This window comes from Hirundo rustica, chromosome 2, assembly GCF_015227805.2.
Source record: "Hirundo rustica isolate bHirRus1 chromosome 2, bHirRus1.pri.v3, whole genome shotgun sequence".
Taxonomy (NCBI): Eukaryota; Metazoa; Chordata; class Aves; order Passeriformes; family Hirundinidae; genus Hirundo; species Hirundo rustica.
Window position 1 is genome coordinate 78,631,094 of NC_053451.1, and position 17,712 is coordinate 78,648,805.

The window sequence follows — 17,712 nt, forward strand, 5'->3', positions numbered from 1 at the left end:
AGCCATTTTGAAACGCTAATTGTTCAATAATAACAGGACCTAATGGGATCAAAGTCATTATCAATAATAATGTTAATTCAGAATTTTCCTGTGAAATGACTAATTATTAAAAAAACAAACAAACCTTTCCTTCCCAGTTCACCATTTTTGTAAATTCATTCCTTTCCTCTAAAATGTAATGGTTGTCATTCCTGAATTTTCTTCTGAGCAACAGGAGGTAGCAGTCATTTCAAAAAACCCAAACAACATACTTTTGCTCTGTAAGAAGGTTTCCGTTTTCTTCTCAGAACACCAGGTGTTTGAAGTGAGAGCCTTAAACTACTGGCAACCTGCGCTTTCGCAAAAACTAGAGTTGGTCTCTTTAATGACCTCCTGTCTTTCAAAAATAGAGAGATCTGGCCTCCAGATACATAATGAACTGCTTGAATCTGAAAGTACATGAGTGGCCAATTCCCACTCATTTTTCCAAGATCACATCTGGAAAGGATTCTTGCCAAATTTGTTTGTGCTTAGTTTTGTAAATACTTCCAACAGAGACAAAATAAACAAACAGCTTTATAAATATTCTCTCTACACAACTACATAGAGAAAATTTCTTCCACAGATACTGTAACTATGGTTTTGCTGACTCTATTCTTTGCAAACTTTTACTAAGCACAGAGTTTATTCCTACTAATATTAAAATAATGGGAACTAATAAAAGAACCTTCATGTAATGAAGCACATCGAATATTGCTAGACACCACAGATTAAACATCAATATCTGCTGCAAAATGGGTAAAGCTAATCACCTTGATAAAGAACTAGATCTCTACCACTACCTGTACAACATTTTTTTCAAAGCTTGTCACAGAATACATACTGCAACAAATCAAAAACAAATTATGGAACATTCAGACTGAACAATTCCAGAACGTTCAACTTCCATAGACACTTGAATTACTTTGCTTTTTAATTCAAATAGTTTTTCACAGTTCTGAACACAAACTGCAACCATCTTGTCTCACTGTCCAGCTTGTTCAGCCATGCAGAACAAAGTCCTTTTCACCATAAGCAAAGCCACCATTCATCCAATAATTTGAGTAATCTCTCTGTACTTGTTCCACATTGGATTCATTACTTTTGACCTTAATCAGCCCGAAAAACATACTCCATTTAAAATTAACTCTTCTTCGTACCTAACAACACTGTTGCCTACTTCTACAGAATAAAAATATTCCGATACATTCTCAGATCCTATTCGTTCAGTTCGGCCTCATGGCTCAAACTCAGCTGCAACCAACTAAACCAAATCACCTCTTTCTAATGCTCTGCATTTCCAACTAATGAGCTCCCAGACTTTTGCAAAGGCTCTTTGTAATACTCATACTCATGACAAGCTGTACTTTATGCTGTTTTGTTCAGTAATTCCATTTCCCAGAGCTGTACGGTTCTTCAGCACTGCCACTCATGTGTAATAGGTGCCTTTAAATTTTGGTTTTTTCAGGCACTGCCTGTTTTTATACAAAGGTCACTTTTCAGTCAGCAACTGCCGAGAACAGTCCTGGAGAAACCAGCAGCATCACCCACTCTGACACCACCTCTGCTGTACCCTCCTCACAGCCAGCATTACACACATCTTGCAACATACTTATTTTTATGAACCCCCAATTCTCATCCACGCTAACCGGCCCTTAAAGCTCAATAGAAAATGTTACTGTAATTCAAACTAGTTAGATCCAACTTTATCCATAACCTTTCTGAAAAGAGACAGCTTAGAGTCTTTTTTCCACATCTCACTCCAGTTCTTATTTGTAACCTCTTTTTATGAAGAGTTATTCCAGTTATTGTAGAAAAGCATTAAAAATATTTCTTTTTAACTTACAAGAATTATAAAGCATCTCCATAATTCAAGTTCTTAAGCTTATCTGTGCAACTGATTTTACTTGCAGATCTGTAATTTCTCTATGCAGCTTTTCAAAATAGACAATCATCTTTTAACACCTCATTTCGTATGCTTTTCATCTCACCAAATCAATTTCCAATTCGTCAGTCCAGTTCTCATTCCCTATCAAGACTGAGCCCAAAATATGATCATCTGAAGAGACTCAGAGATTTCTGAGGATTGCTTAGCTTGGGAAAGAGAAGCCTGGGGTGCTGGAAATCTTATTGTGTGTGAATACCTGATGGAAAGGAGTAAAGAACACAGGGCCAGACTCTTCTCACTGGCGTCCAGCAGAAGGACAAGATGCAATGGCCAGAAACTGAGTTACAGGAAACTTCATCTAAACTTCCAAAAATAAAAGAAGAAAAGAAAAAATAAAGAAACACAAAAAAAACACAAAGGCAAAACCCCAACCTTTCTTAATGTAAGAATAACCCTGCGCCAGATTAGGGCTGCCCAGGCAGGTTATGGATCCTTTGAGGTATTCAAAGCAAAGCTGGATATGGTCCTGAGCAATCTGCTGACTCTACTTTGAGCAGGAGGTGGCCCCGATGTGCTTCACAGGTCCCTTACAATCTCAGCTATCCTGTGACACACTTCCTATCACTGCAAGAATTAGTTTTGTGGCTGAATTTACTGCACTAATTTCTAATTTCTTCAGAAATGAGACACCATTGCTGCACGTTAGTTTTTTTCTTTGGTCAAACCAGAGAACAGAAATCTGCCAGAGTTCATACAGGAAATTTTCCCACGTACTCAGAGAACTTTGAGCCTAAAGCCAGTCAGAGTAAACAGCAGGCACAGCTGATGTCATTCTCCTTCACAAAGCTCCCCATTTCAAGAAAGCAAAGGTTTGCAAAGGTTTCCCTAGATCATGACTTGCAATCTTTCAAAAACCATTTGAAGTCTCTTCACCTCAACACAGACCAGTATTAAGCAGCTCCCCTCTTTACTTTGATACCCACAAAGTTAGCAACACAGGGAGCAGTAGTAGAGGTAGCTAAATTGCACAAATTCAAATCGTGCAGCCCTACAAACCTCAAACTTAGGCTACTAAAGCAGGAGGCAGGGAAAAAACTACCTCCAGGAAGGAGAAGCCTCAGTTTAGCACCCAGCATTTCAGCTTTCTCAGAAACTCACAAGATTTTGTTTTCAACATATATGAATAACAGATACAACACACAAAATTATTTCCTGCAGTTGGTGTGAAATTGAAATAAAACAGAGACAGTAGGCAGATTATTAACTGTTGAATGATTCAGTTGTATCAACCCCTACCCATACTTTGAAAGAGCAGCCAACTAATCCAAAAAGACAAAATATGATCAAGTATTTGGATTTATAGTCTGTGACTTTTATCTAAACAAAGAAAAAAAAAAAAAGGCATTTTTAAGAAGCCTTAAAACTGGAACCAAATTTGAATCATGTCTCAGTCTTATTTATCAATAATAAAGTAAAATGAGACAAACTACCACAGCCATCTTAAAATTATCATGAAAAGTAACAACTGATTTTTTTTTAAGACCAATCAGCAAAACATTGAATGAGAGGTACAAAGACTAGAACAAAAGAATTCATATGTAATAACTAGGTGTAGAACTAAGATCCAGCTCTTTCATTGAGAATTTGTCAATTATAAAAAACAACACACAATTGTTTTCTTTTTTTTCTTCTGACACATTCCATATTTCTCACTTTCTATCCTGAACACTATAATTATTCAATTCAGACACATGTTATCATAAGGAAACTGCTTTTTTTCTGGGAGAAATAAAACAGACCAAAAATACAGAGATTTAGCAATAGCAACACAAACTATTGAGAAAAAGGAACAACTGACATAAATTCTGCTGTGAAACTTCAGTGAGGTGAAACAGGTGAGAGAGGAAGCAAAAAATAAAACTGCAAACCTTGCGTCTCAAACACTGAAGGTAAAAACATTTAGCATGAATCACTATGGCCTACTAATACTCATATTTGTCACACAGTTCAACTCTCTTGTTCTGATTTCTACCTGGCTTGAAACAGGGTGTAAGCACATTTCCAGCAGGAATAAAAAAGTTGCCGAAAGTTAGCCTATCTTAAAAGTACTCCTCAGCCCTTGTATAACTCTCTTTCCACTTATTTTCAAGGAAGGTGCACTTATCTTAGATTCAGAATACAAAATATTCAATTCTTTATCAGCAACACAAATATACAAAGCATGCTTCCAGATTTATAATTAACCAATACCATTTTCTGGGTGCAACGTCCCCTGAACAAATCAGTCTGAAGTTTTCTGATATTTTTAATTCAGAAAGCTGCTTAGTGTACAACCGTAAGAGTTTAATACCAAAATGAATAGTTACCTAACTGCAGCCTGCTTCCAGAAAGCATATTTAGTTGGAATTTATTCCTAGTTTCTGAAGTTTCTCAGTTTTTAGTGCAACATCACTAAAAAAATTCATAACCTATATCTGACTTCTTCCCTTCCATCCATCACACTTCTAAACTGTAAATTACTGCAATTCAAAATCCTTCCATGCCTTGGGCACACCGTGAAAACAACACACAAGTATCAACAGTAGGTACAGTATGTCAGTGAAACACAAGATGTATTTTAGATACCAAGAGAATGACAGCTAAGGAAAAATGTCCCAAAAACAGTTTTAGAATAATGTCTCACTTGTTTATGCCTGCTAAAAAGCTAAAACGCTGTAAAAAAAAATCACTCTTCATTAGCTAAGCTACTGATAAAAAGAAAAATAAAGTAGTAGCTCTTTAGGAAAAACCCCATCATTACGACAAATGGCTGAATAAAGAATGCTAATAAGAGGCAATTAGAAAGTTATGTTGCATTAATACTACTTGAGAAAAATAAGGAAAATAGCGGATTTTAGGTTCTACAGCAATCCCATAATTTGAGGGGAGACTCGTTTCGCACCCATTGTATCTGACAGAAAACCCAGATGTCTGTCTCAAGAAGCTGCCATGCAGAGCAACTAAGAATACAATAAATCCTCCTGATTCAAGCCTCACTTTTTATCAAGTCACACTGCAGAAGGCCCTTAGTTCTATACTAATATACAACCAGCAGAGTCTGACATTTATGCATATGTGCACATGGAAACATACTCAGATCAACAAAGAATATACAAGTAAAAACAGCTTTGACTATATAGCTGCATCCACACAAATGATTCCTTTTAGGCACACAGAACACTGCTGAATTAAACAGTACTCCACAAAAGGTGTATCATCACAAAAGCAACAACCAGATCAAATTCAATCACAGAATCACAGGATACCAGGCTGGAAGGGATCTCAAGGAAAATCTGGTCCAACCTTTCCCGGCAAAAGCACAGTCTAGGCAAGTTAGCCTAGACCCTGTCCAGGCAAATCTTAAGAGTCCAGCATTGGGGAATCCTCCACTTCCTCAAGATTATTCCAATGGCTGATTGTCCTAACTGTGAAAAATTTTCCTCTTGTGTCCAGTCAGAATCCTCCCCAGGGGTAACTCATACCTCTTACCCCTCATCTTTCCATGTGATTCCTAGTAAAAAGGGAGTCTCCATCTTCTCTGTAGACACCTTTTAAATACTGGAACATGGTGATAAGATCTCCATTCTGGACAGCCCTCCCTCAAGGCTAAACACCTGCAGCTCTGTCAGCTCTTTCCCATCTGAAAGGCTTCCCAATCCTCCAGTCACTTTTGTGGCCCTTCTCTTGACCCTCTCCAGCTGTCCACATCTTGTTTGTCTAGCAGGGGCCAAATTATTATAGGATGGATGCAGTATTTCATATTATTATTAATTTATATTAGATGCCTTGTTGACTTTGTCCATCAGTGTTCTGTGCATCCTCTATTCCCTTTCCCACCCCACCCCCAAGAGAGGGAGTAGGGGAAGAATTTAAGCAAATTTTGAAAATGCAGCCAAGATACATACTTACATTTTCCACTTCAGAAACACAAAAGATACCACTATGTAAAAGCTGACATCAGAGCCTTGTACTCCACTCATAACACAAGGCCAGATATTTAAATGTGTTCGCTACATCAGTAGCCTTTTGTTTCTCCGGGGAACAAAGATGCCAGCTGGCTAAGAGAGTACCTTAGTCAACCATGAAACTGGTGCATGAAACTTGCCATGACACAGGGCCAGTCTGACCCTATGAGGGTCCTGAAAGATACAGTAGCCATGAGCTGCATCTATTTACCTATTCTGGAAGGCGACCCAATGGAAAGAGGTTTTCCTGACTCCTCTCAAACAGCTCCATACATCTATTATATAGCCCTGAAACAGCCTTTGACTACAGAGTGAGAAGATGCCCATTTCATTTTCACCAATTAAAACTCTTCTGTCCTGACACCCAAGGGCTAAGCTTGTAATATGTCACAGAACCATGACATCTGTATTCAGGATATTTTAAAACTGATTAGCCAAGATCATAATGGTCCTGTCCAGTATTTAAATGCTGTACATTACTGCAAAGTATTTGTCAAACTATAACACAAACAGTAACAATGAGCACAAACTCAAACTAAAAAAAAAAAAAAAAAAAAAAAAAAAAGCTGATCTCTTACACAGACGCTGCAAATGGAAAGCAGGAGAAGCTAAGTGGCCTTTTCCACAGAGCTCACATAGGAAGTAGTTGAAACAGCTTATTGTAAAAGGAGAATGAGCTACAATAAGGGAGACAGTAATACCTATAGTGTGTAACTACAAAAGACCAGCCATGCTGGATCAGAACAAAGGATCCTCTAGGCCAGGACACTTCTCCTACCACAGTCAAAAGTGAACATCTTGGAAACAGTGCAAAAATAGACAAATAGCAGTATTTCCCAAAACACCCTTCCAGTCTCCAGCAAACTGCCACTTCAGACACTTTCTGAGGCAGAAATGGTGCCTTTATACTCAACAACCTTTTCTGTTCATTTGTAATGCTCCCACTTAAATTTAGTCAAACTTCTAGCATTTCTTGAAGCAAGACAGCTTCAACGCTTATTTACCTGTTCGCATGAAGAACCTTTCAGCTCTTGTACTGAAAATACAATGAAGAATGAATAAAAATAACTTGCTACATAAACACTTAATGCTACCAAAAAAAAAAAAAAAAAAGGGAAGATAAAAAAGGGGTTTATCATACAGAAGTTTATCACACAGAAGAGGCTTGTCTTACAGACGATGGAATTTTAAAAGCACCACAGGAATTTATTACCATAAATTTATAAACACTGTACTTGATTATTTAAAATACAGCTTCCATTAAAAAGCTCCAAAAGCTTACCATAGCCTTGAAATGCAAGCCAAACTGAAAATCAAGGTCATATACACTTATTCCGAGCCAGCCTTGCAGGAATCTCACACATTTACAGGCAAACACACACTCTCCCCAGGCCACTTCCATAAGGCATGAAGAAGCAAGACAATACACCCTCATTTGATGCAGCTTCACCCTGCACATCCAAACTCATATCTAGACAGAGCCCTTAAAACAATGACAGCAAAAACTTCAAGTCCAAACTTAAACTTCACACACAGAAATTTAGGTCAAAACTCAACTCTGCTTTTATTCAGGTTACAACATGCCCACTGTGCAGCAGACAGCAAATCTCAGGTTTTGACAGCCTTCCAGCACCATCTTACATTTCCTCCACAGTTTTTCATTCCTTTGGCTCTCTCTACGCCCACTCACTTTTTATGCATCACTCTTCAAACATCGATCAGACATCTTGTTAAGGGAGAAATATATTAATCCTTCATTCCTCTGCTCTCTTGACACTACTGTGCTCATGCCAAACAGCATTAAGAAGTGATGTCCCTCCAAGTGATTTTTTGGGGTCAGGAAGTTACTCTGCTCACAAAAGCACAATGGCTGCTCTCCTGTGTAAGTACAGCAAAGAATGTAGGAGAAAGCTGCATAACTTGTCCCTGACACTGCTTCCACCGTTTGTGGCAGAAGCTGGTAGGTGGGGAGGAGGGATCACACTACAGAAAAAGAAGAGATAGTCCCATGATTTAGGCAATTTAATTATAACTCAGAGAACTAAGCTCTATTCCTCTCTTCTACACAATGAAAAAGTTCCAATTCTTTTTGTTATCTAAGCAGATGTTACACATTTTATATACACTTTACTCTTTGAACTTTTATTTGGAAGTAAAGTCAAAGATAATAATGTACTGAAAACTGACCCCTATAAAACTGCTATATATTCTGACAGAATGGAAATGGATACAGACATCTTGAACTAGGTACAGAAAATTAGTGAGCAGCATTCACATTGCTGACAGACTTTATGCCTCTACCTATCGGCACATCTCTAGTTTGGTGTTCTGGGGTTTTTTTTTAGACTATGGAACTTGAGTAACTCTTATAGTAATAGAATAAAAACCATGAGAAAAATAATACCATTTTGAATAAAACTACTTGAAGCAAAGTCCCAAATTACATGGACTAACAAGAACCCTGAAGATCCACCCATTTAGTACAGCTAACAGTACTACAAACTAAATAATAAATCAAGTCAATGAAAAGCCACAATCAGGTCCTCAGATCTTACAGTGACACACATCATCAGTACGTGCATACTGATACTGATGGGGAAAAAAAACAACTTTATTCTCTCACTGCCAAGCAGCTACAAATCTGACTTTTAAATGCTGAAGTGTTATAGATTCTGGCTCAAAGTAGGTAGTTGTCTTGGTTCTAATATGTGTCAAAGGAATTAAAAAAAAAAAAAAGCCCAAACAATATTCACAGTCAATCAAGAAACCCTCATTTCTCTGTCTCTGGCAATCAGCAAACTGCTCATTATTTGGAAGGTGAACTGGAACTCTCAACAGCAGAACCTACACAGCAATAAATTAATTAGCTCGGAGAGTGGGCCTACATAGGTTACAGGGCATCCAGTACTATGTATGAGCATATAATTCATTCTATGCCCAAGCACGTAACATCTTCAATTCAAATACTCAGATTTTGCAAAGAAAAGAGATTCATGACTGAGAATCTTGACTCACAATAAAACAAACCATGGTAAATCAATACTTAAACCAAATTATGCACAAACACTTTCAATCCAGAAGACAAATTGAGAGAAACTCTTACATGTCATTCATAAGTTGTTCCTTTGGAGATCAGGGCAAGAAAGTTTCTAATCAGATGTGGGAAATATTAAAAAAACAGCGCACAAATACCAATGACCTTAATGTTTTCCTGACAGCAGTTTCCATTTAAAACAAGAAAAACGGGCCGGGGGGGAGGGGGGACCTCAGTCAGCACAAACCGCACTAGTTATTTCAAATATCTAGTTATTTCAAATATACAGTTAAGACTCAGAACGAGCAAATTCCACCGTATAACAACAGCAGCTGACCAACTCTCGGGATCAAACACAGCAGCCAAACACGATCCCCGAGCACCCACCTCAGAGTAGCAGCACAGACATGGGCACTGCAGCATGCGCTGAAGGTCAACATTTCCAGGCCGCGCTCGTACGGACTGGTTTTACGTATGCTTCCCCTACCCACCTCAAACTAACAGGGCCGAAAATCGCCCAACTGAGCCGCAGCTCGCTTCAGGAATTAAAACACGGAGGAGAACTGCCGGCCGGGGGAGGGGGCACACGCCACGCTCCGCTCCGCACGCCTGCAGCGATACAGCGGCTGCCGAGGGCGGATGGAGGGAGGCAGAGGCAGGCAGCGATCCACCGGGCGGAGGGACCTCGCTGGGCACCACGCCAAGCGCTGACAGCACGTTTCGCCTCTATCCCGCTCCTCTGCCCCCAGCCCCCGCGGCCGAGCCAGGACCAAGACGCGCTTTCTCCCCTCGCCCTGTTCCCTCAGCCCCGGGAATCCCCCCTTTATACCCACCCGGGCCCGAAGTGCGTGTCCGTGCCTGCCCTTGGGGCAGCTGCTCACCTGCATCCCCGGGAGCCCCGCCTGCACGGGGGAGTGAGCCATGGCGGCGGCGGAGAGGGAGGCTGGGAGGGAGCCGGGTCTCCTCAGGCGGCTCCAGGGCACAGAGCTGAGCTCATCTCCACGCTCTCTCACACACAGCACCGCCGTCCTCCTCCTCTTCCTCCTCCTGGCCCTTCCCCCGGGCGAGCAGCGCCTGTGCGCCGGCGGTGGGAAAGGGGCCGTCCCACGCCCGGGCTCTCCAGGCTCCCGTCACGGATGCAAAGGCAGCAGCGGCTTCCTCATCCCTCCTCCTCTTCCTCCTCCGGGCCGTGCCGGCGACACGATGACAAACCTGAGGCGGGAGGAGGAGGCGAAGGAGGAGGGGGCGGAGCGGCAGCGGCGGGCCCGCCTCCCCTGCGCGGTACCTGCCCGCCCGCCGCCATGGGCGCGGCGGGAGCCCCACAGGCCGGGCCGGGCCGGGGCCCTCGCTCGGCGCCCCGGGGAAGGCTCCGCAAGGCCGGCGCTGCGCTGAAGGCTGCGGTGCCGGGAAGCGATTGACTTCCTGTCAGAAGCTGCAGAAGCCCCAGCCCAAAATGCCCGTCGTGCTTCTCCTATAGTTCCTAAGCGGGAGCAGAGTGGGTCAGCGCTGAGGTCTCTCCCGCACGGAAGTTCTGCGTACATGCAAATCCCTCGAAAATTCGACGGTGTTCTATTCTTTGTTTCGACTGGAATTTAACAGCTCAGTCACAGAGCTTCCCATGTGCCATGGAATGCCCTAAGGTTCTCTCCTTTTTCCTCCCCGGCACAAAACCCTAGGGAGTTTCATGAGTATTAAAGCTTTTGAAACTTGTCAGCCGGGGGGGCTCCGTAGGACAGCGAGGTTCGCTGTCTTTTCAAGTGATTCTTTTTTTTCTAATGATACGAGCATCCACTGAAGCATAAGTTGCTTTTCATTAGATAATTCACTAGAGTTTGTACAAATCCCTTAACTGCAAGAAACAGGTGCGAATAGAAAATGGTCTTACTGAAAAGTGCTTGGAACTTCCACTGAAGTTTTTCCTATCGTTAAGATATTCTTTGTTGCATTATGTGAGCTGAGTTAATGCTGCACAATCTGGTTTTCCTGAAACTCGGAGACACATAAATGTTCCTAAGATCTCTACCTCAAAGTATTATTCAAATAAAATTAGCCAACAGCCTTATGCAGGCAAATAAGTGTGCCCACACACAAGCGCATTGATTTTTTACCTGAGAAAATAAATTAAATATACCAGCCCTTGAGTACAGTGAAACCGGAAAGGGTATTGGCTAGAGCCAGCTTTTTTCAGTTGTTCATGAAGGAGTTGATAATTTTCTTAATGCTGGGATGGATTTGGGATTCTGCGGGGTTTGGCTTCAGGAAATATGAACAAGTTTCTACCGTTTACTGGTATGTAATTTTCAAAGAAATGTAAAGTCTTTGTGTTCTACCTCAATGAAAAATCAAATAACAGTCACAAGGATCAGTATCAAGACTCTCTATTGAGATTGTTTTCTAAAGCATTTTTGCAATCTTCTTAAAAAAAAAAAAAAATGTTTAATATCTCCATGGTTGCTCCACTGTTTATGGTAAGTTTTTCTAGCTTGCTAGGGAGAAAGTCAGTGGGCTACAAGTGAAACTTTTTCTTTGTCTCATGAATATCATTGAGCTTTTTGTTACATCACATAATATTAAAAATCTTCATTGAGAAAATGTCAGATTTACCATTGCCAATGCAGTTTAATTGGGGGTTTTTTTCTATATAGTTGTTACAATACCGATTTTATCAACTGCTTTATTTTTTCTGCAGTTGCACATTCAGTGTGGAGTCAAAATAAAAAAGGTACACAAGTTTTCTCTTTTGTATTATGTATTATACAACTGTTATTTTCTGTCCATGAGTATATTCTTTGGGACTTAAATATTTTCACAGGAATATATACTTGTCTTGGTAGAGGTGATTCCTGCTTATCTTGTTAATTCCCTTTCTACATTTAATTTGTAGATTCTCTAGCTCAAGGCACATAAGAACAAAAACGTTCCCATGCTACTCTGAAGTGACTTCCACCACCTAAGCTCCAGGCCTGGGGCCACCATGAGGTCTTTCTATTGCTTGTATACCATCATGGATTTATTTCATCTCAAGGTTTTGAAGTTCTGCATTATATGTTTGTTCAACAAGATTCTGTGCTTGAAAAATTATTGTTTGAGCCGTGGAATAAACTCAAATGCAGGAAAACAAAGGAGCAGATTCAAAACTCTTCAGTCATAAACCAGATACCAGTCCAAGTTCAGTTCTAAAGAAGTCAGAACAATGTATTAGAAGGTCTAATATCTTCAGCTTCTAAATTTTATACTGTATCTCATGTTCTGATACACTTCCAATTTCTCCCAGAACTTGTAGATTTTTTTTTAAAAAATAGTTTTGAATGTAATTTTAAAATAATAAATGTGGGTGTTTCCTGTTTACTTTGTAAATGCTAGTCTTTCAGTCTAAATTTCAGCTCCATCTCACAGGCTAAATAACAGAAGCCTTTGAAATTTTCCTCTCCTTTTCTCAACATTTTGTGGGTTTTTTAAATCTTTTCTGAGAGGAAAAAAAAAAAAAAGTGTATTTTAATCCAATGGAAGGTTAGTCTTGCAGAAATCTGTATTAAAAATAGAATGATTACATGTTATGCTATCCAACCATCCCAATACAATGACTGAGACCTGAAAAATAAATGCTTCTTCTCATTAAGACAGTTCCCTGATGTAACTTTTTGAAGCCAGATGTTCCCAGCATTCAAAGATTCAATTTATTTTATGTGTCAACTTCTCAATAGTTGGTTTCTTTCAATTTAACATGATACTTTGAATATGCAGAGATTTTCTGCCTTGTTGGTTATGTTTAAGCCATAAATTATAACATTTCAGTCTCCAACAGCAAGAAAAAAGTTACAAAAGAAAAATATAATTACATAATTGTAAAGGCTGTGACTGTGAACTTCTGCTCAATAAATATCTGTGAAGAAAAGGTCCTTCCTTACTGACAAAGACTGAAACTTCTCAAATGAACAATGTAAGGTCATTGGTGCTTTCTAAGATGAAAGGGGCAACAGTCACCCAGTTCTCTTTTAATTTATAATAGTAAATGTGTTACTCCTGCCTGTATCACACAATGCACAGCAGCTTTAACAAGGCTCTTCACAAACAGACTTTTAAGAATTTAAGTATTTCTGGGGCAAGAGGAGAGGTCCTCACATGGGTCTCCAACTAATGATAGAGAGGAAAGAAAAAGACAAAAAACCTTTCACAGTGGAGTGGGGGGAGGGGGGTCCAGTAGGCAGGACCCACATGGGACCCATCTTGCTCAGTATATCCGTGAATGAGCTAGGAAAAGAGACTAAAGAAAATTGATAGTCTCATATTCTCATATTGTCAATCTTCATGAGGAAGAAATTAAAACAAAGCCCGAGGAGTTGAATAAAAATCTCAGGGTGAGTGACTGCTGAGTGACATGCCAGCAGATGGGGGTTGAACATTGAAAATGTGCTCCTTCAGCAGAGTAGAATGTCAGAATATGAGTGTGACCTTACAGAAAAAGCAGCTTTCTGGGAAAACTTTATAAATATGAAATACCTAAACCAGTGAATTAAACCCCAAAGGTATAATTAATGTCCATTTCTGTATACTGAGTCATCCTGACTATGGCTTCTCTTTTCAGATCAATGCCCAGTCCTTTTGGGTTTCCATACTGGGAGATCTGCTCAAACAGCAACTTAGTCTCCCAGGAATGAGCCAAGGAACCTGACAAGGGTAGGATGCAATTTTATTTAAAAAAAAAAAAAAAAAAAAAAAAAAAAAAAAAAAAAAAAAAAAGTTTAGTGATAAAAATCACATTTCCCTGTAAATAACAAAAATATCCCTGTGTTGTCCAGGACTGGTATTTTCTCTGCCTTTGGTTGTATATGCTCCACAAGATTAGTTTCCAGTATACTTCCAAACTACGCAGCAATGATACACCTACAAAACGTTGGGGCTTTCTCTGTTTCCACCAAAGTTTTAAAATTTCAGTTTTCAATTTCCATTGGAAAAGGTATCCCTTCTACAAAGTTTGTGATGAAGCCTTTCTTCCTCTCAAGATGCCATGGATAACCCTGCAGCTGTGTATTTCTTCCAGCAGAGGAAGCTTGTGTAGTTTCAAAAGCACACAGCTTGCCTTCCACAGCTAGATTTTGGCTGTGCATTTATGTTCTGGTTCAACAAGCCACTTGTCAGAAAATGGTTTTGTCAGTTACAGAAGTAGAGCTGGAAGTTCAAACATGACATTCTACTTCAGGTCTTGTGAATGCTGAAGGGGAAAAAATTGGTTATTAAATTATGTTCCCCAAAGAAAAAGACTTTTTTTCCCTGTGTTTGTATAAAACAAGCCATTTTGTATATATTTCCCTTCCAGCCAGAAAATGGCAGGTTTTTGAGATTTGTAATAGAAGAAAATTCACTTTCTTGTAGTCCTGAGAATCATAATGGATAAACCAGAATGAGGCAGGAAATGGAAGAAACATCTTGAGTGTCATATGCTGTTTATTAATAATGAGCTGAATATAAGTGCCTGAAAGAATTTTAGTATTCCAGGCAGACAGTTAAAATTAGATGGAGACCTTGAGCTCATTAGGAAACATGAGATCGATTTTACTGTCCTATGCCTCTGCCCCTGAGGAGCATCATTGCATTGTATCTTGCTTTTTATAAGCCTTTTTCTTAGCCCCTTGTCACACAAACCAAACATATACAAATGGAAGAAAACATACCTTCTCTATCTTCTCACATTTCGCATTTTATAATGGAGACATCAGTTCTTATCTCAGGTTAATGTCTGTGTAGACAGCAGACTAGCAAACTCTCTGGACTAAATGGATCCATTAAGGGTGACCTTTAATGGTTTTAAACTAAAATAGAGGCAATTTAGATTGGATAGAAGGAAAAAGATTTTTACAATGGGGGTGATAAAACACTGGAACAGGTTGCCCAGAGAGATGGTGGATGCCACATCCCTGTAAACCCTAAAGTCAGATTGGACTGAGCTCTGAGCACCCTGGTCTATTGGAAGATGTCCCTGTCCCCAACAGGGGGGTTGGACTGGATGACCTTTAAAGGTTCCTTCCAGCCCAAACTATTCTGTGATCCTGTGACCCTGTACTCATGTTGAGACACGCACCTTAGACAGTCCGTGTCATTACAGGTGTGAAATGTTTGCTTGCAGGCTACAGTTGTCCCAGCAGAAAAAGTTGCACTGTGTCTCATTGATAACTGATAAGCAGCAGTCTTACAACTGACTGCACTACTTCACGATTTTAATTCAAGGATTATCTTAATTTTTACTCTTCATTAATTTCATTATATACCAGCTGTTACCTGTAAAATCTTGCGTTGACAGAAGTGTATTGTATTCCTCTGTTGAATAAATAAACATATGGATTCCTGCAAGTACCAGTTGTTACTCTGGAGTGTTGTTACCAAATGAAAATCAATCATGATGTGATGAGTTATTCAGAGTACAACTTTGTGCTGTGTTTAATCCAACTTAACTTCAGTCTACTGCCAAAGTGCTGATCCCACTCTTCCTTTCTCCCAGCCCTGGCTCCGGTCCTTGCATTAGCAATCACATGCCCGCTTGGTGATTTGGATCAGTTCACTGATCCCACGGGAAATGCATCCACATCCTGCGGGATTAGTCTCCTGTGGCAGCAGTCTCCGGGTATCGCAGCAGGGACACCATGTGTGAGGCAGCGAGGGAGGGAGGCCGGCACCTCCCGTTCTCTGGCAGCCCACAGTTAGCTCAGATGGGCTGGGAGGTGAAACTCCATCCAGAATGTCCTCTATGGAGTGGGATGGTGGCTCCAGCTCTGTCATACCACAAAAGCCACCTTCTCAGCTTGCAGGAATGAATGCTCCTGCCCATGGTTTAAGCCCAGGGCTGCGTATTCATAGCAATCAGTCTTCACAGAGAATGTACCGGAGGAAACAGTGGAGGAGTGACTTTGCTGACAATAAACTTCTTTGTTAGGCAATCAGCCTGCAACCTTCATGGCCCAAAATTTAACACCCAGAAAGGAAAAGACAGAAATCACATACCCTCAAAAAAAAGGGAGCTAGTTATTTTGGGAAGATTTCTATTAGGCCATGAGCTGTTTTCTAGCACTTGAACCTGCCATCATTCCCACTAGGTATGTTGGGTGGACAGCTGCAGCTTGTAACTGTGCCCCACAAAAATGCAGATCCCATGCATGTACCTTCTTATTCTGCCCATCATTCCCATTTCATTTAGCCTTCTAAAAGTAATTACCTTGTAAGTTCTTGTTGTGCTCACAATGCTCTGACACCATCCAGCCATCTTCCACCCCCTCCTGCAGACCTCCTCTCATTCACAAAAATCAGCTGCAACCTCCCACTTGCACCAGACCTTTGGCAAGATCCCAGAGCCTTGTGCTCTCTTGGCCTCTACCGTTGCCAGCTCAGTTTTCCTCCTATCTGTTTTCATGAGGGCAGGCTTCCTGGGGATTTTGGTATATCTCTCCTGGCAGCTGAGGCAGTGGCTACCAGATGCTTTTATTGCAAAGAAGAGCAGATCTTGCTGTTCCACATCGGCACTACTGTTTTTCTCTGCACAGAAGCAAATTGACAGGGTGAGCTATGGGCTGTAGGCTTCTATTTACACTTCAGTGGAGTAGCAGAGCTGCACAGTCTTCCCATCCCACTGTCTCCTGATAGCATCACACCTGCAGAAAGCCAGAAATCTACCTTTTTTTTTTTTTCTGTTGAAGCTTAAGTGAGAAAAACACATATAAGCCCTTGAAACTTCTACCAAGAATTACCATCATGGAGAAGTACAAAGATGACTCTTCTAGACACTTTTTATACAGACTTACTTGGGTTCAATGCAAATTTCTTCTACACTCAGTGTGCAGAACTCACCTTGACAGTCTGTTCTTCCTGAACGAGGTTCTAGTCTCTTATCCTAATACTGCAATTTTGTCAGACATTTACTCTCTGTTCAGTTCATTCTGCATCTTGACCTGGAGTATATCCCACCCCAAAGAGCACCTTCTTCCTAAACTCCCCAGGTGCAATTCATGACCTTCCCTACCATTCTCTTGAGAAAATATTCAGTACCTACTCACAGATAGTGTGGATCAGGTATTATAGATCATTTATATATATATACACACACACACACATTATATATATACATATAATGTCTATACACATACACATATATATAAAAACATATAGATGAGATAGAGATAGAGATAGAGATAGAGATAGAGATAGAGATAGAGATAGACAGATATAGATATAGATATAGATATAGATGGTGACATGGTTCTATGCACAGATATCATATGATATCGGCACAAAGATTCTCATCAACTTCACTGGACTCTTGATTTCTGATGTTTGTAGGTAGTACATAGGCTTCTCAGCCCATGGCACACCTTCCTTTTTACCTGCATATAGGTTCATACTATTGTCATTGACTTATTTCACTGAGCAGTTTTCTCAAATAATGTAATACAGCCCTATGCTTGCAGTTACTTGTATTTATGAAAGCAAAATAAAAATTTCTAACCTATTCCTCACTATAGCTCAAGGTTTTACCATGTGTCTTCACATCATCATTCTTCCAGGCAAAACCCAAGATCACGTCGTTTTTATGTTCTGACTGTTAAGCAAAGAAGCACTTTCAGAAGATGCATCTCTATGATTTTCATACCATGAAGTGTTTATATTTAATGACCTGAATGTTCAACCAGCTTCTGTAGAGATTATTTTTAAAGCATCTCAGTTCAGTTTTAAGATTATATTCCAGGCTTCCCAAGAAGTCCATGTGAGGATGAAGGTGCAGG

General features: G+C 40.2%; 1 protein-coding gene across 5 annotated transcripts in view; it reads right to left on the reverse strand.

Moving 5' to 3' along the window:
* The window catches only part of STK24 (serine/threonine kinase 24), a 52,482-nt gene extending 42,297 nt beyond the window's left edge, over positions 1–10,185 (reverse strand). Inside the window, exon 1 of one of the 5 annotated variants that reach the window (XM_040055714.2) lies at positions 9,826–10,185. In XM_040055714.2, coding sequence (XP_039911648.1) covers positions 9,826–9,867 — 42 coding nt within the window. In that variant the 5' untranslated portion in view covers positions 9,868–10,185. Of the gene's footprint in view, positions 1–9,331; positions 9,540–9,777 lie in introns of those variants that run through there. The other 4 variants (XM_058419350.1, XM_040055716.1, XM_058419348.1 and 1 more) reach the window with 4 other exon arrangements.
* Between the last annotated feature and the right edge of the window lie 7,527 nt (positions 10,186–17,712).